This window comes from Vidua macroura, chromosome Z (assembly GCF_024509145.1).
Source record: "Vidua macroura isolate BioBank_ID:100142 chromosome Z, ASM2450914v1, whole genome shotgun sequence".
NCBI lineage: Eukaryota > Metazoa > Chordata > Aves > Passeriformes > Viduidae > Vidua > Vidua macroura.
The window spans coordinates 28041559-28060678 of record NC_071611.1 but is presented as its reverse complement, the minus strand read 5'-3'; the positions used below and the strand labels follow the sequence as shown (position 1 = coordinate 28060678).

Sequence of the window (19120 nt, the reverse complement as noted above, 5' to 3'; positions counted from 1 at the left end):
ACACTTTTTTCCACAAATTTCATGTGAATCTGAAATCGTGGATCTGGGAAGGTGAAAGGAAAAATGAAGCTTTATCCTTACTCTCCTCCTTATCCACAGAAGACCTGAATAAGGGTGGTCAGTGCAGGGAGTTTTTTTAGACAGTGTGTGGTATTTTTTCCTTTTGTAGGAAGGATGAAAACTTGACTTAGCATTTAGATGTGCTCTGACACATCTGCACAAGCTCTGGAATAAACAGCCGACAATTTAATGCCTCTAAAGGTCTGCAGTTAAAACCACACGGAATGGTTATCATTATAACCTGGTCAAAACTGGTAACATACAGTCAGAGGTCGTTGGTTTTAGTGCCAAACTACTGATGGCTGCTCATCACAGTTGATTGAGAACCACAATCTTTTATTTTGCTCCTATGAAAAGTGATAACTCTGTGTGCAGTGTCAGGGCTGGAGGGTGAAGGTTCAGCCAGACCAAAAGCATTTCAAGAGGACTACGGCTGCATTATTTCCCCACAGGATCACAGGTACTGGCCATCTATGTCCCTTCCCAAGAGGCTGACCCCCACCTGGATACAACCTGAAAGGACCTTGTTCCCAGGTAGGGGTTGGCCTCTTCTCCCAGGCAAGTAGAGACAGGACAAGGGGACATAGTTCTCAATTCAAGGAGAACACTGAGGTACTGGAGCAAGTCCAGAGAAGGGCAACAGATCTGTGAAAGGCTCTGGAGCACAAGTCCTGAGGGGAGCGGCTGAGAGAACTGAATTTGTTTAGCCTGGTGAAAAGGAGGCGCCTCGGGGAAGTCATTACTGTTTTCTACAATTACTTAACAGGAGGCTGTAGCCGGAAGGGATGTGGGTAGTATGACGACATACATAAGCTGTGCCAAGGGAGCTTTGGGGTGGACATTAGGAAGAATTTCCTGACAGAAAGGGTGATTAGACACTGGAATGGGCTGCCCAGGGAGGTGGTGGAGTCACCATCCCTAGAGGTGTTCAAGGAAAATCCGGATATACCACTTGGTGCCACGGTCTGGTTGACATGGTGTTCGGCCACAAGCTGGCCGCGAAGATCTCAGAGGCCTTATCCAACCCGACTGACTTGGTGGCTCGCCGCGCGGCTCCCCGGGCCGTGAGGCCGTGCGGCCCCGTCCCTCCGGGCGGTGCTCCGAGCCCTCCGCCCTCCCCCGGCCCCGCGCGCGGCCGCTCGAGCGCCGCCATGCGGGGGGAGCAGCGCCGCGCTCCCCGGCCGGCGCGGCGGACAAGATGGCGGCTCCCATGGAGCTGAGCTGCTGGGGAGGAGGCTGGGGGCTGCCGTCCCTGCACCCGGAGTCTCTCACCGTCATGGTAACGGGCGGCGGCCACCGCCCGGCCCGGGAGGGAGGGAGGGAGCGCCGGCGCCCCGGGGCTTGCCTGCCGCTCGCACGGACGTCCGCGGGGCTCCTTCTTGCCTCGGGAGAGGCCGAGGGTGGGAAGCAGGATGTTGGGCCCGCGGTGCGCGCTTGGCTCGTTCCCCACGGGAGACGCGGGCAACGCTGCCGCCCTTCCCGGGGGCTGCGGGGCCTCTGCCCAGCATTCTCTGGAGCCTCCTTAGGGCAGTGAAGCCGGAACCAAACCCGTCGCGCACCTGCTGGTGATTGGTCCTCAGTGCACGAAGGTGTTTAACACAACTTCTAAAGCTCTGGTTTAAGTTTTTCTTACACATTGTGACAGGTTTTCTTCCCTGCCCTCCAATCTTTATTGCAGGCTTACGCCAGATTTTCTGGTGCTCCCCTGACAGTGAATTCTATAAATAATTCCTGGAGAACTCTGAAAGGTACCATCTTTGCAGCCTTTATTACTCTAATCACAGCCGTGTTATAAATGTAGTTACCAGTTTCTGTGCTTGCATTGGGTTTATGTTCATGAGTGCAGTCTGCCCCAATTAAATGACTTCACAGAATCAAGTGTGATGAATTTGTGAGAATTAAATAATGGAAGTCAGAAATAAAGTGCTCCAGAAGACAGTTTATTAAAATGTGTATGGGTGAGACAACATACAGTTAACAAAGCAGTAATGCCGAGTACATAACTCTTTCATTCAGGCAGTCTGAGTTGATGGTGTAGTGACAGCAAATATGTAAGCTTTTTGCACTTTGCATATTTATGAAGGTAGTAACTAGACATGTGTATGTAAGAGCTCTTTAATTACCTGTAGCTTAATGAGTTCATACAGTTGGAAGTGGAATGTGAGCCTCAGCAAGTACAGCTTACACTAGCTGGGATGTTTGGTATTGTGCTGAATTAGAGGGTTTGACTTAGAAAAGGTGAACGTAAGCTGTCAGAGAGGACTTCTTTGTTTAGGATGCTTCTATTCATTGCTTATTTGTTTGCTCAGCAGTTACTGTCTTGGTGTATTTAAGAGAGGTAAAATCACTGCAGGGTTAGAGTCCTCTGTCACTTATACTTAACCACATTATCAGTTCAGGCAGTACTGTACTGAAGTTGAGAAGTAGAAGAAGTTGCAGAAGTTCAGCCTTTGGTTCTTGCTTTTCATTGTCTTGTGTTCTGTTAGGGGAAAATACCAAGAACTAGATGGGTGGACTTGTAGAAATTTGGTGGCTATCCTCATAAGGAAAATGTATAAAATAATTTAAGAAAGCCATTTAAATAGTAATTGTTGGTGATAATTGATAATTTAATAGTATTTAGCACTGTCCTGTTGGGCTCATTCTGGCAGTTCTGTTGTGAATGTGCTGTAAGGTAGCCTCTGTTACAGAGAGTTTGCACTCTATAGGCTTTGAACCTGCAATCTTATTAAAGATTATTAAAGATCTTATTAAAGGCTGTCCACTCAACTTCTGGTAGAGGGGAAGTACTTAGTTCTTTTAGTAACTCATGGTTATGCAGTGGTAGCTTGGGCATTGTTTGTAGCAAAGCTAGAGAAAAAAAGATGGTTAAAATGGATTTGGAGGGGAAGGACAGAGGAAAAATTGAAAAGAGGCTCAGAGGTTGATGAATTGAGAGGGCAGTTTAACTGAGCTGGAATTTCTGTCGTAAGGTGAACATCTGAAATCCAGACAAGTAGCCTGGTTTTCAAAGTATTGGATACCTGGCAAAAAACATTGGCTTCAATCTGATTTGATGTTGCCCTTTTTTAATGTTTTTTATTAGTAAGTATTTGTAACCTTGGTGGAACTCTCATGCTGTGTAAAATTTTAAGTTTATGTTTACATGTTAGGAAAATGAGAGCATGCTATTGAGAAAAGGAAAGTACATACAGTGACTGACTGTTTCAAGTTAGAAATCATCCATACATATTGACTGTATTATTTATGCCTTTTAGGAGATCTACCAGTCCTGGTATCAGAAGACATTGTTATTTCTCAGCCAGCAAAAATACTAAACTTTTTAAGAAAGCAGGTAGGTCTCTTTCAAAAAGATTTGTTTTCCTTGACTTGCAGTGACTATTGCATGTTTCCTTTGTGCACTGGCACAGGCTTCCAAAAACCTGGAGTTTAGTTCAGACCCAATGCTTTTCTTTTTCTCATACAGGCATGAGAATTGCAAAATGGTGGACAAGAAATTGCTCTTTGAAATTGCTCTTTAAAAGTTTGATCATTAGTTCTGTGAAAGATTTAAAAATAAGCATGAAAAAAATTAATTGAAAAGGCCAACAAACCATCTCTAAATGAGCAGTTTCTTACTGATGACCCTGCTTGTAATTATAACACTTTTATGTCATTATGACTTTTCAGACCTAAGGTATCATAGTTTAGGTTAACAGTTTAAATGGGTTATTTCCCAGTGCTCTTTTTTTGAAAGAATACATACAGCATTGTCTTTAATCTATGTATTTTTTCTATAGCTTGTAAAATAAAGAGGCCTGCAGGTGTTTCTTGATGCATACCATGTTACAACCTCTGCCTTTTGTAGGACTCCTAATGTTTCATACACAAAGAATAAAGCTGTACAATTTGTTCTTTTCACAAAGTATAAAGATACCTAATTAACCATGGCATCGTCTTTGTATTCCCAAGATGGTTCCCACTGTTCTGCTTTTACATTAGAAAGGCAGTTCCTGTCTTGTCCAATGATCTGATGTTAGTGAAACTCCATGTTAGTGAAACTTCAGATCATCATGGGGAGAAAAACAGAATTGAAAACTGCATTTGAGATGGAATTTTAGACAGTTGTTTTGAAATTCTAAAGTTTCAGATTCATTTGTATTGAATTTGGTATTCATGTGAATACCAAAGGCTCCACAATGTTGGGAGGAAAAACCCTGTTAATTGTTGAAGTACGACAATTGTATGCTTGCTTTTCAGATGTTCAAGAGTCAGCACTGGCCCTTTGTTTATAAATTAATGAAGCAAATCTACTCACTCTCCCCCCCCCCCCCCCCAGTTTTTCAATCTTTATAATGTATCTTAGAAGAATCCACTGTTAGAATTAAAAGTTCAGTTAGTAACTGCATTAATTTTGATGTATATTTGTTCCCTTACATTGTTACCATTCAATTTATTAACTTCTAGAATGTTCATTAAAAGCAAAATATGGGAATGCACGCTTTTCTTTTTTTTTTTATGCTTACACCTGCTGAAGTGTCACATGCTTCTTGAAAATAACAATAGAGCTTTACCAGAGGTTTTCTACATCCCTGAGTACTGAAAAATTGCCTCTGTATAGCTGGACATTTGCTTGGAAACCAATAGAAAGGAGACGCAGTAATTATTTTGGAAATAGGAGGGCCCAAAGTTGTAGGATTGGGAAGGTGGAAAAGTGAGATTCAACAAGGTTTGGCAGAGTTGGCCTGAAGAAGGAAAATTCTAGTGAGTGCATGCTTTCTGTTCCAAAAATTGTTTGTATATTTACTGCCTTGATAGGTGTTAAGTTTGAAGTAACTTTCCATTGATAATGTTTTTTGAAAGTTCATCGTAAGTTTATGTTTTTTTAATTCATAGAAATACAATGCTGATTATGATTTGTCTGCAAAGCAAGGAGCTGATACGCTGGCATATATTGCACTACTTGAAGAGAAATTGCTTCCTGCTCTGGTAATTATTAATAAATACTTTGTAATGGTCCGAATAGATGGAATTTAATACTGTAAGAGGTGCCCAATGTGAGAGACATTAAAGTCTGTCAGCCACAGCCCTGGATAAAACATAGCTGTTTTATTAGTCAGTTTTTTGGAATTACTGCCTAGCAACTTTTGAAAAGGAAATAAGTGTGTGTTTGTGGAGTGTCAAGTAATTTGACACAGTAGATCTGTGAAAGACATTTTAAAAGGACACTTACATAGGGGTTTTTTTTCCTGTTGGTCTTCAGGAAACAGTATCCTGAAAACAGCTTATTGTGGCCATTTTTTGGTTCATTTGATTTCCTGAAAAACTTTTGATTAAGATATGTCTGATCTGAGACACACAACCGAAAGTCTTTTGAACTGCTGAGTTAAAACTTTTAATAAATTAAAATGCCTGTAACTTGTTTATTTTTTCAATTCTATTTACAATATCTAAATACAATGTCTAAAACCATGGCCATTTGCCCTCATTATTTCAGTGTAATTACATTAGAGCTATAAGACCCACAGATACTGAGTCTCTTGAATGACTTTGGCTTCAGTTTGTACAGCGAAAAATACTCTGACCAGATGGTATCATGAGCTAACCTTTTCAGCTGACCTTGGTTTCAAATTCATAATTTAGGATTATCTTGTATTTTAAGATTTATATAAAATTTCAAAACAAAATTCTAGGAAGTTCAAACCTGTTGCTGTATGTCTGCAACTCTTTTGCAATGTATTTCAGTATAGTCTCTGTGTGTGTGTACATATCTGTACATACATAGTGTGTACGTAATTTTATGTTGATGCACATAGATGTCTGTAATATCTTCAGTGTTTTTCTTTATTTGGAAGGTAACTGTTTCCTTACTCATGTATTCCTATGCTCAGAGGATTAGTATATTCCTCTACAGAGCTTGATAGCCTTAAATTACAATAATTCCTGGTTCTTCTGCTTTTCTGAGAGAGATCTTGTATATGTCATGAGATGTCTACTCATGTCATTCAAATCTCAGTTACGTTTTTCCTCATGTTGATACAGCTGCACACTTTCTGGATTGAGGCTGAAAATTACTGCAGTGTGACAAAGCCATGGTTTGCCTCAAGGTTTGCCTTCCCACTGAGTTTGTATCTGCCTGGAAAGATGTCCAGGGAAGCGCTGAACAGGATCTTGCTGACCAAGGGAGGCCCTCCACTCTACAGTCTCACTGAAGTGGAAGCACAGGTATGGGTTGTGCAGTAAGGAATTCGTAAGTTGGTTCTGTCAAAGACAAGAACTTAAACAGTTTAGCACACTGTCAAATGATGAATGGTGCTATGCATACCAGCCTGGATACACCTAGGGCTCTTGTGTCTCATCAGATATACAGGGATGCCAAGGAGTGCCTAAATCTCCTGTCGAAGAGATTGGGAACATCTCAGTTTTTCTTTGGAGATACGTGAGTGTGTTTTTTTTTAAATAATTTTGATAAATGAGTAATGAAAAAGGTACCACACCACTCTATGAACACTTGAACTTCCTCTTTTCTTTTCAACCTGCCAGAATGTTAAAAGTGCTTCCCAGTAGTTTGATGTCTCACCCTCTGCTTTTCAGATAAATCTGAAAGAGCAAACAGGGCACAAATGAGATCGTCAGACTGAGTCAATGTGGTGTGTCTCTTATCCTGCTTTGTTCCACAGAGAAAGAAATGCTTCCCACAGTTGCTAAGAAAATGTGAGGTGCACTGGAGAACATTTTTTCTAGCCACTGAATGTCACCTCCTGGTTTTGTATGTAAGAAAAAAATGCTTTAGGCTGAGGTGCTACTACTGCCCTCATGGGAGGAGGGCATAGGTCCAGGAACACTGTTCTGTGGTATATGTGCAGAGCGGGAAGCAGATAGGGTCAACAACATAGAGCCAACAGGTCCTGAAAAGCATGATCTCTTCTTTAGCTGTTGAAGTTGGACCACTTCATGAGGGAGGATCTTGGTCTTCTGGTGCCCAGCACAACTTTTGTGGTGCCAGAAAGGTGTTCTAGAGGGGCTTGTTTATCAATGTATGGGATAGCATGACTCTGTTGTGATGCTGACATTACTGTTTCAGCTTGTCAGCATGTCTCTAGTTAAGAGATGCTGAAAGGAGTAGATAGTTGGTACAAAGCATTTACCAGGTTCATAGTTCATAGGCAAAGGTGGAATGACAGAAGGGCTGACTGTATTCTGTCCTGAGTGGTATTTGACATACACGAAAAATTAGGTTGTGGAAGTCGTAAAGGCTTATCTTGAGTCACTTCAGTATTTCCCTCTTTTTAGGCCTACCACCTTGGATGCCTTTGTGTTTGGTTTCCTAGCACCGATTTATAAAGTGTGCTTCCCGAGGGTACATTTGCAAGAGCATTTGAAACAGCTTCCCAATCTGTGCCGATTTTGTGATGATATTTTAACTCGCTACTTCAGGTTAACTGTCTCAGGTAAGCTGTGTTTCTTTTCTCCTTTTTGTCATCTGTACCCATGTTGGGATTAGTACTCCAGGATTCTATTTGTGAACCAAGGCAGATTAGATTTCATGTAGTATATGCTAGACTTTCTGTGGGGAAATGAAGAAACTTCTGAAGTTGAGCAGAAAGAATTCAAAATTAAAAGCAAGTGTCAATACTCAGTTTTAGATTCTGTCAAGCACTGGCAAAACCTTACGGGTTATGCTTAGTACTCCTTATTTTCTCACATGGAATGGCTTTTTCACTTAAATTCTTTGAGTAAAAATGCTGCACGAACTCTCTCCAATGTGAGTTTATTTTTTAAGAATTTAAAAGCTTCTGTAAATACTTTTTCACTCTTCATCTTTCTGCCTTCACTCTCCAGGCTATTCTCCAGCTGGACAGGATACAGCAGATGCTAATCTGCAGAAACTCACACAGCTTGTAAATAAGGAATCCAACTTGATTGAAAAGGTTCACTTTTGCTTCAGAATCTTTAATTTTATTGGTTTGTTGTGGTTACTTGTTCACAGATATCCTTACATGGAAATTGCAATTGTGCAGTGGGCTTTATTTTAATTACTTCTTTTCTAGTGAGTTTGTAGAGGGGCAGGAAGAATATTGCATCATTTGGAAGGAGGAATTAATGAAGCCTTGCACTAAGAAAGTATTTTTAGTACAACCAAAAGAACATTGTCTTGCAGGTGTGCACACCAACAGAGGCATGGTATCTTTCTGCAAATGTACATTCAGCTAAGAAGGAGGAAAATGTATTGGAACTCAGAAATGGTCCTGCAAATTAAGACTGATCACCAGCTTTCCTTACTTGCAGCTGCATGCTGTAGTAACTATCCGGCAGTCACTCTTCTCCTGCTTGTTCTAGCTGTTTTTTCTTATGTTCTCTGTTTTTAAGGCTGTCACTCAGCACCTATCAAAAGCTATACAACTTAACTGAAAAATACTTGTGAAGAATTAGCCTTTTCATGCAGATAGAACACTCTAACTGAAAGGGTAGAAGGCATTTCTTCCTGAACAAGATCAGTGTGTGACATAGATCATTAATTATGATCAGCTTTTGTAGCATTAGGTATTGGTGCTCTTTCTGGCATTGAAGTGTGGCTGTTGAAGTTTTAAACAATGGGTTACATAGACATTTGTCAAGTATGACTGAGGAAAATCTGATCCTGCCTTGAAGAAATGGAATAGACAAGACAGCCTCTGCAGATCTCCCCTGTGCTTTTATTCTGTACCAACTAAACCTTTTCAGACCACATTACACAAAGGGCATTAGAGTGATTTCCTATGAAAATATAAATTGTTTATATTCAGAGATTAATTTTAACCTGTCTTTGAAAAGGTCTTATCACAAGTGCTTTATTACATACTTTTTGAAATGTTTAACTAATACAAATTCATTCAGCACCTCCAGAACATTTCTGATTTCAAAAGATTTATTCTTGCATGCTGCTGAACATACAGAAGCATCCATTGTTGTTAGCAGTTTCACTCTTGATCTGCCTTCTCACAGCATTTGGATATTGTACAATATTTGACCTCTTAGAATTGGTGTTGCTTCCTACAGTAATCTTGACCAAATAACTTGAGCAGAAGCACATCCGAGTGCCCTGGGTTTGATGCATCATGTGTAAGGGAATGATTAGCAGCTCTAACACCAACATATATTTAAGAGTGGAAAGAAATCAAAGCACCAGTTGTTTCTGGTCCTAACAGTAAAAATACACCAACCAAGTCAGTATTATTGATGGTAGCCCTGACAAATAAGACTAATCATATAATCTATATTCTGCTGTTGCCAGATCCAGCTCTCATTGTTTCTCTGCAGATGGACGACAACCTTCGTAAGAGTCCTCAGCATCCCCCTCGTAAGCTCACAATGCTCAAGCTTGCTGCAGGAGGAGAAGAAAGCAGTCCAATGAGTCGTTTATCACCTTAACATCTCCTGTTGTCCATAAATGTGTGTTTTGTAACTCAACTGAGTGCCACAGTAGATTTTTTTCACATGAATGTTTTGCAAGGGAAGAATCTGCTAATGGGTACAAGTAGAGCAGAACTAGAGCTTTACAATCTTTTATCTTCCTGTTCTTTTAAGAAATTGCATAGATCAGGCTGGCCACACACTATGCTGAAGCTAAGCTAACTAAGCTAAACAAAGCTTATTACTGAGATGTTAACATGATTTTGTACAGCATATTTTTGCCTTTAGCCTAGCAGAAATGTTTACCTAAAGTTAAGAATCTGCTTATGGAATGTTCACTGTTATTTTATTTTGTGGGTTTTGATTTTACTGTAATCATGTTACTGTATGTGAGTGGGTATACTCTTTGTCTGAAAAGGACAAAGTCCAGTTGCAAAGTCTGAAAAGACAAAATGTTGCCATTCATGGTAACTGAGACATGAAATCAATGACAGAAACGTAAATATTTTTATTGTGCTTTAATGAACTTGGGATTTGTGTTTTATGGTTGTTTGTATCTTTGAAAATTTGTCATCTTGTACTTTGAAGGGGATTATTGAAAAGCACGTGCGCTAAGGGGATTAAAATGATGCACAATGCTAACATTTCACAGTACCTCGTATTCGTCCTTTGTGAAACAGGCTTAACCTGTGCACAGAGTAATACCACATGCTGCAAAACTGTTAAGTCAAAATCACAGGAAACTTGTAGTGGATAGAGACATTTGATTAGTTGCTGTCAGGACAAGACTTGACTAGCAATGTACTGCATCTGTGGATTGAAAGGGACAGGTTAGGGCTTTGTAAGAAAATTGATGTAGGCTTTTAAAGGTCTCACAAATGCCTCTTAATTAGTTTCTTTTTTTTTTTTTTTTTTTTTTTTTTTTGATAAGCACTACAGTTAATTCAAAAATTAACTAAAAAGTGTCAAAATTTTTGTTATATGATGGGCTATCTAGTTAAGAGCTCATTTCTCTTTGCAAACTGTGGTATATTGCAGGGCATATTTCTTTTGTTCAGTTACCTTTTGTCTTTAACAGAAGCCTTGCAAATTCCTAGAGACCCAAGCAATTCTGTTACAAGAGAGATGCTGTAATTTTTTACTGGCAAAGTACTGGCAGATACTTCATGAGTAGGTGTAAAGACAATTAGACAAAGGAGATTGGCCAAAGTGGCAGTGCTTGGGATATAGAATTCTGATAGCATTATGTGTGGGATAACTGTTCTGGGGGGGGGATGTTTTGTTGTTTTTCTGGCCAAATCGAAATAGTCTTTCAGCTTCACTTTGGCTACTAGTCATGTTTGAGATACACAGATAAATTACTTCCTGTTTGTAAAGACAAGATGGTAGATTGTGTACATATTGTACTTTTGGACTTGATATGTAAGGAATGTAATATCTTTTAACATTTCTTAATTGAAATGTTGGGTTTCTAATGAGCACTTTAAAATACTGTTTAAGCTTCACGCTCTTACTAGAGTATTTGTTGCAGTGATTTGAAACTAATTTAGCTCATATTCATAACTGTATAAACTGATAATCCATTACATGCAAAAGTAATTTAAATGTTTAAAATTCATACTCCCTGTACCTTGACAAGATTTATGTGAGATCAAGTCACATAGCTTTCCAGAGCTTTTCTTTTACAAACATGGCTATGGAGAATATGCCTTAGTTTGTTGCTTTTGTGAATGCATATACTCAACCTATAAAATCTCTTTGTAAAAAGGGTTGTTATTCCAAGATTAAAATTCTGGATTTTTAGTGGAATTTTGGTAGAGTTTTTTGTGGTATATACGTTGACTTTTTTGAGTGCTTTTCTTATTTCCTTGTAGAACAGTTTATCTTGTCCATAAAAAAAAAAAAAACCCAACCAAAAAAACAAACAAACAAATAAAAACACAAAAAAAATCCCCACCAAAAAACTGCTGACTGCTAAGACAAGAAATTGAAGCATCTTAGCATATTCATGAGATCAGACTTTAAATTTTTATCACACTTTCAATATCATTCCTTTCTTTCAACACAACTGCTTTTGGGAAAGGGGGAATGAGGAGGCACACATTTGCTGATCTTACTAAATGTGAGCTTTGGGCCATGTGATTGGGCTGATCTGAAATTTTGGTAAACCAATGCTCAAGGAACTTCATTCACTTGATGGCAGAGGACAACAGGGCTGGAGATCACAGCAAACATAGCCTGCAGTCAGGCATACCATCCTAGGCAACCAGTAACATTGCACAGCCATACGCTTCCTTATTTCACTTTCTATCCAAGGTGAATTCAAACTCAGGCTCCTTTATGTGGGCACTGTCATCCCTGGCCTGGTAACTCAGGCTTGCCCGTTGGTTTACTGGTGTATTTTGTGTGCCTGAGTTCTGAAGCTGGGAGGTGAATGCTTTCCCGGGTGGGATCAATTTGAGTAACTCTCTTCATCTGAAGTAGTCAAAGCTGTTTCTCTGGCTAGGGGAGAAAGATGGGATCGAGATGTGATTTTCTCCTTAGAGCAGATACCTAACAATTGAGTCCAGGACATGTGCTGTGTCTGCTGTGTGCAAAGGAAGCCCTGGCCGCTTAACTCTTACCATTACGTGAAAACCTCCTGTGGTGATTGGCAGCTTCTCCATTGCCTGAGCTGGTGGGTGGTCTGAAACACAAGGAGTCAGGCAGCCTTCTGCCTGGGTGGGCAGCAGTGGTGTAGCCTTGGAACCACTGTTTGCAGCCTGCTTCCTATGCAGAGCACTGGCTGCTGTAGCTTCTGCAGCTCTGCAGTCTCTAAGTACTTAAGATTCACATGTTCACTTCTGGCTTCTGGTGCACACACCTACAATGTGCAAGTGTGGGATATAACACTGGGTTTCAAGGGCCTTGCTGCTACCATGGCAGCTGATGAGCCTCACCCTCCTTGCCCTCCTCCTGGAAAGGTGGTGGCTAGGAACAGATTTACCTTGAAAGCAACTTATCCAGCTGCCAGTTGTAAGTGGAGTGGACCACTTTGGAAGGTTGCAAATTTAATGCCCCTGCTCCCAAGCAATTTTCTGGTGAAAGCTGTATGTAGATATCCTTAGGGCTATTTTGTGTTTTTCTTTGTCACCTGGTTGTAGGAATATATACATTCCAGAAGAAATTAGATAAAAAAGGTTACAAATTAATAGCTACAAATATGTTCTACTTAACATTTCCAAGACTGCTTCAAAAATGTCTGCTGTTCCCTTCCCCTTTTCCTTCCCCCCCCCGCCCCATTCTGAAAATACTGTTATATTAGGCTTTTATATACACTTATACATTCATGATGTCACATCATTTTTGCTAATGTAGCATAACACTCCATTAAGAAAAAAAACCCACCCTATTTGATTCCTGGTTAAAATGGTTTGCAGATTCCCTTGAGCAGGTTTCTTTTCCTTGCTTTAATTCTTGGCATTGCAGCAGGAACCATTCATAGTGCGCTTTTTTTTTTTCCTCCATGCAGAAAGATGGACCAGCTTTATATGTTAGCTTGACAAACTATACTGTAGCTTAAAAATCTGGATGGTCTGTGCAGCTGGCAACAAGCTGTCCTTAGTAGTTGATCATAGGCATGTTTCTTGGTTAGAAGCTGTTCTCCAATTACCAGGTTTATGGTATGTGATATCTGGTGTGGAGGCCTTCAGCAACTCTGCTGTTCTGCATCTGTGTGAGACCCAGCCATGCCAGGGTAATGGTGATGTGGGGCTTAATGCTCCCGGTAGTGCCTTGTGTCCTGGTCTGGGCAGCAGGGCAGAGGCCAAGCCCCACTCCATGGTCTCCTCCTCACCCAATGGAGACCTGCCCAGCAGAGGGAAGGGCCAGGAGCAGCCTGTTCTGAAGCTGAGTTCTGTATCAGAGGTTAGCTGCCAGGATGGCAAGTGAGTTTTTTTCACTGTCTGAGGGATGTGTTAAAGCAAAGAAGGGAAAAACTAAGTCCAGGGTTCCCTGTGCCATGCTGGTTTACTGTTTGTGCCTGGAGCAAAGGTCCCAGGAATAGATCCCAGCTCCCTAAAGATACCAGATCAGGTTGGACTGAGAACCTAGAAAGGAGAAGGAAAGAAAAGGTGATCAAGGGAGAGATCAGGGGCATCTGTTTTCACCCTCAATGACTTCTTCAGTGTCAGAGCTTTATCAATGTCATGGTATTTGGGACTGAAAGACTGCTTCATGTGTTACCAAAACATGGGGGGAATTCAGTGACTTGCTGCAAGTTTGCTAAAAAAAAATATTTGCAATGTGCTAGCCCAGTCTGTTTCAGATGCAGGACCAAGTGAGCAAGGTTTACTGTATTTCATTAAAAGTTAAGCTGAGACCAGGAATCACTGTACTTCCAGAGCAAGCAAGGTCTTGCAGTAAATCAGCCCATGGCACAAGGATGTTCCTCAGTGCTGTTCACCTCCCTTTTGGTCATTTATCTTTAAAATCACATGGGTTTTATTCATCATGAATGCCAATGTTCCAAATTTGTATATGTTCAAGTGTTGCATGTGGGTTCTGTTGGTGAATTACTGTTATCAAAATTCAGAATGTGGTCCTTCATTTAAGCCCTCAGTGCATAGAAATTATATGCCTTGACTATCAAGCAGCTCATTAAGTAGAAGCAATCCTTGTGTAAACATTCAGTGCTCTGGTCAAATTTACCAAGCCTTTTTGACAAGGGCAGCTAGGCAGCCTGCCAACTCACACAGACACCTCACAGTTTTTGTTTTCAGGAACAGAGCAGTGAGAGAGGGAGAGCACAAACAAGAAAGTGGAAGTCTCTGCAAAGCTCTGGCTTACCCAAAGCAACCTCCAAGTGATGGAGGTGAAGTTCCTTTTGCTTGTATTGTCATTTGCTGTGGTGAAAAGAAACATTCACTGAACATATAGTGAGCTATGTATGTTCAGACCAGGATTTCAGTGAGTTTTGTTCTGAGTTGACCACTAATGAAAGATATTTCTGAAAAACCCTCCAGTAGTATGTTACAACTTTGACACTGGTTGAAAGACCAGGCATCTAGGAAAACTCTTCATTCATTCTCCTCTGCTATAGTTGAGCAGAGGAGAATGAATGCTATAGTTGAGCAGAGGAGGGGAAAAAAACTCAAAGGGCTCATGCATTGAGATAAGGATCAGGAAAAAAACACTAAGGGCAAAACAGGCTCATATTTAAAAGGTATAAAAAAAACCTCATTATTAACAGGTTTAAAAGAGCGTAATGAGAACTAAAATAAACTTTTAGAACACTTTTTCTTCCCAGCCCCTCCCTCTTTCCCACTGACAACGCAGGGAGACAAAACATCGGGTTTTTAGTCACAGAAGCACAAAATCATGGAATCACAAGGTTGGAAGAGACCTTCAAGATCATTGAGTCCAACCTGTTCCCTGACACCCCAACTAAACCATGACACCGAGTGCCACATCCAGTCTTTTTTTAAACACATCCTGGGATGGTGACTGCACCACCTCTCCGGGCAGACTATTCCAGTACTTGATCACCCTTTGCGTGAAAAACTTTTTCCTAATATCCAACCTATATTTTCCTTGACACAACTTGAGACTGTGACCTCTTGTTCTGTCAGTTGCTGCCTGGTTAAAGACACCAAACCCCACCTGACTACAACCACCCTTCAGGAAGTTATAGAGAGTGATAAGGTCACATCTGAGTCTCTTTTTCTCCAGGCTAAACACCCCCAGCTCCCTCAACCATTCCTCACAGGGTTTGTGTTCCAAGCCCCTCACCAGCCTTGTTGCCCTCCTCTGGACACGTTCAAGCGTCTCAACGTCCTTCCCAAACTGAGGGGCCAGAACTGGACACAGTCAGTTCATCACTCTCAATTTTCTTCTGTTCGTTCAGGGAAAAAAGGTCTTTCTTCTGTTGTACTGTGAGTTCCACCCATGGGAGACAGTTCTCTGTGAACTTCTCCAACTTGGTTCTCTTCTCGTGAGCAGCAGTCCCACCCAATCTTCTGCAAATGTGAGTCCTTCTCACGGGCAAAACAGGCTTCCCGAATCTGTTGCCTGTGAGTCCACGTGAGTGCAGGTTTTTATAGCTCCTTTTGGCATCCACTTGTTCTGTCACACAAGTGGACCTCTGTCTCTTGTGGACCCAATGAGCTGTGGGGGGACAGCTTACTTAACTATAGTCTTTGACCACAGTTTGCAGAAGAAACTTTCAGCTCTGGCACTTGGAGCACGTCTTCTTCCTCTTTCTTTACTGACTTCAATGCCACCATGTTGGTTCTCCTCATGTGCCTTCACCTCTTCCTATTCTCTGACTTGGAAGAAAATTGTTGTCCATAGGTACTATTCTCAAGTTCTATCAATTGAAAAGTCCTTATAGGGTTTTGCAGCACTGAAAGGTTGATCTCATCTGGGTCCATGCTGAGGAGTTGCTCACCATGTTCCCACCACAGGCCATGTAGCCCTGCCAGTCACAGTGCTGGCACCATTCTACATCTCTCCCCATGCAGGGTGCAGAAAAGAGAGAAAGAAGCTGCACCCGCCGCCCCTGCCTTTCTATCTGCAGCGCATCTGGCCAAGGGCGGCCAGACAGGCAAGGCTCGCTGGCCACATGGTCACACCAGTCACATCGACACTTTCAGTGCCAAAATGGCCCCAGCTGCCATGCCTCCCCACCCCTCAGAAGAACCGCTCACAGTTTTGATTTCCTTCTTAAATATGTCATTACTGAGGTGTTACCAACTTCTCTAATTGGCTTAGCAGCATGTCAGTTCTCAGAGCCAGCCAAGGATTGGCTTTGCCAGGCACAGAGAAAGCTTCCAGAAGCTCCTCACAGAAAATCACTTCCCACCAAAAAACAAGACACAACTGGTCAGCAGCAGCCATGGTAAGAGGAAGAGCTACAGCACCTCCATGGCTAGTGAGACTTGTCCTGCTGAAACTGCTGTTGGAAAAAGCTAATTATTTACACCTACATGTTCTACAAAAAAAAATCTAGTGATTTGGACAAGAAGGATTGCTCATACCCAAATAGAAATTTGGAGAGGAGGGAAGGGAACTGATGGATACAAAACAGGCACAAATTCTCCTGGAATAGCTGATACTTTGTGATTATGTGGGAAAGGGATTTCAGCTCTCTGCTCTCAATTAAGGAAAGTGATAACTCATTTTGGCTGGTCCACAGCTCTTGGCAAGTGTCTGAGGCAGTGGATTAGTAGCTTCTCTGCAGTGGGCAGAAGTACCTTATTTTTCGCAAACATCCCTGAAAGGTCCTGTTTCCTTAGTGCAGGATATGAAAAACTCAGAAATCCCCTTGGCTTCCATGGGGTAAGAAAGCAGTTTCCCAACTGTTCTTTTTGCTTTCTTAGCTTGCACACAAGAATTATTCTGTTTATCTGGTGTCCTTATTTTAGCTGAGCCAGGTATCTGTCTTCACAGAGGGAAGACGAAGTGTTGAAATGGTGTTGGCAATCGGTGGCACCCAGTGCAGAGAACATAGCAACGGAGTGACATGCAACAGAGCAACAGAGCTCAAAAGGACTGAAGAACTGAGGAGACAGAATACTCTTTTTTTTTTTTCCCTGAAGAATATTTTGTGGGAGGATAGATACTGCCTCCAGCAATGGGCAGTCATGACAGCAATCCCCAAGGGCTCTGTGCTGCTTGTAGCCCTGATCAGTGGACATCAGTTTCCACCAGAGACTCCAAAGAGAGCTAGGACAGTTGAAATTACAGTCCCCCAGTGAAAGACAGTGGTCACTACCCACATTTCTTCTCAGATTACCAGCTCAGCTTTCTCTTGGGCCAGCCTCAGGTCACACTTAGGTATGCTTATGTCGGTTTGGTGTAGAAGGCTCCTGACTTATGTTGGTGTGTCTTGACACTGGCATTGTTCCAGTTTGCTCTCCTCCAGTTCTACCAGATGGAGGAAGGCTGAACCTGAAGCTGCCAGCTGTCCATATAATTGCTCATCATGTTTAGTTTGGGAAGTTCCAACACATGTTAAGATGTTACCATTCCTGTTTTTACAGCTTTTGTCCTGGGATTTAATAACTGGTTGGTACTAAGAGACAAGACAAATAAATATGGATGCCCTGTCTTGGGACATCAAAAATTAACTGTGATAAGGATTGACTCTGAAACAAGCCTGATGCACAGTTTAAATGAGGGAAGCTGTGATATTAGTGATAGGAAAGTGGGGGCAGATGTCTCTTTTACTAACCTGTATAGTTCATTAATGCAAATAGTTGAAGAGGAGCCCATGGCGATTTTAGGGTCTTTTGTTCAATGTTCAGGGCAGACTTTGTCCAGAGTGTTTGCTCACTGTGCTTTCCCTTTTATCAAGAAAATGTCAGTTCTCTGTGCTTCTTTTCTGGGTTTCTGAGTGGGCCAGATTCCTGGAATGAAGCTCCTGGATGCTGTCTGACTCATCTGGTTGCAGGAGAGGTGGGTGTTCCTGAGAAATACAAGGGGCTGGTTTCAGAGATGGTTAAAGTACTCACCAAGTTCCTAAAGTGGTTTGTACTCTGGAAAATCATTGCAGAGGTTGCTGTTTTATCTGGCAGAGTAAAGGAAGACTTCCTTACCTCCTTCACAGTAAGGGCACGTGTTGGTAAAGAGTCCTGCCCTCATCTGCATAACACTGCATTTTCCACTCTCAAGTTTTTAATTCACATTTCTGGTGCACAGAATTCTTGTATTCTGATCTTTTCTTGTGCCTGGCAAAGTCTGACATAAAGAAAAGTCGGTTTTGAGAGGTTCTTTGTTCACCATTATGAAAATTGTCCACTGTCATAGAGGGAATATCTTAGTTCCTGAATCACAAATTGTATTCTTGGAGTAAGAAACAGTAAGTGCCAGAATGACATCTGCTCCCTGAATTGTGAGGTTATTTGAAGGGTTTTCAACAGTCTTAGAGCCTGCATTGCTTCACTGCATCTGCTGATCTGTTAGAGCTATTATTGAAATTGCATATTTCCATAAATGGGCCAGTACAGAACAAAACCAGACCACCTTTCTTCCAAAGGCCATTTGAACGAAATAAAATAGGCTATGCTCTCAGAAATTACCATAGTATGTAAACCATCTAATTTTCATTAAGCAATTAGCTGCTAGTTCTGAATTATAATGATATCCTTTTCATTATTTTTCAATCAGTTTAGTGTGGCCTGAGGTTTTAATAACTGTTCTGTGTGTTTTCAGCTTTAGTAATACTTCCTTTAGTTGTAGATTTTACCGGATATCTTCCTGAAACTTGATTTGAGATAATCACTACAAAAAAGTTAGGAAATTCTTCATATGAAGCTGACACAGCTTGGAGAGGACCAATACACAGTCATTTTAAGTTGATATAGGTGAATTCAGATTGCCTACTTATTTCTTCTGACTACATTTGATGGCAGGTTTATTAACATACTCCCACTTTTCCCTCTCCCATGTTTTTACAAAATCGGTTTATTCTGGTGCATTTTTGCAGAAGCTTCCAATGCTTTTACAGGTCAAACCCCAACACTGAACAGATGAGATGGCTTGATGTGACACAAGCACTTGTATTGCTTGTGCTCTTCTGCTCTTCATCATTTTCCAGGACTTTCCCAATTATTTGCTTGCTGAATTCTGCAAGAAATTTCTGGTAACTTCAGGTACATCCACAATGCTTGGTGTGGATGTTGGAAGGATGTTGCCTTTTGGAAGGAAA

General features: G+C 41.3%; 2 protein-coding genes across 5 annotated transcripts in view; one reads left to right on the top strand and one right to left on the bottom strand.

Annotated features, from left to right (window-relative positions):
* The window catches only part of THBS4 (thrombospondin 4), a 47890-nt gene extending 46315 nt beyond the window's left edge, over positions 1-1575 (bottom strand). Inside the window, exon 1 of one of the 2 annotated variants that reach the window (XM_054002940.1) lies at positions 1333-1575. The gene's annotated coding sequence lies outside the window, so the exon portion shown is untranslated. Of the gene's footprint in view, positions 1-1009; positions 1066-1332 lie in introns of those variants that run through there. The other variant, XM_054002941.1, reaches the window with a different exon arrangement.
* On the top strand, positions 1213-11241 carry MTX3 (metaxin 3). Of its 3 annotated transcripts, none has more exons than XM_054002944.1 (9): positions 1213-1339; positions 1739-1808; positions 3318-3394; positions 4936-5028; positions 6082-6264; positions 6402-6478; positions 7333-7490; positions 7882-7970; positions 9340-11241. In XM_054002944.1, the coding sequence occupies exons 1-9, from the start codon at positions 1259-1261 to the stop codon at positions 9448-9450; spliced, it is 939 nt and encodes a 312-aa protein (XP_053858919.1). In that variant the 5' UTR covers positions 1213-1258; the 3' UTR covers positions 9451-11241. The 3 variants fall into 3 exon arrangements, with proteins under 3 accessions (XP_053858919.1, XP_053858918.1, XP_053858920.1); XM_054002943.1 differs by having other exon boundaries at positions 9314-11241; XM_054002945.1 differs by lacking the exon at positions 7882-7970 and having other exon boundaries at positions 9340-9489.
* The last annotated feature ends 7879 nt before the right edge of the window (positions 11242-19120 follow it).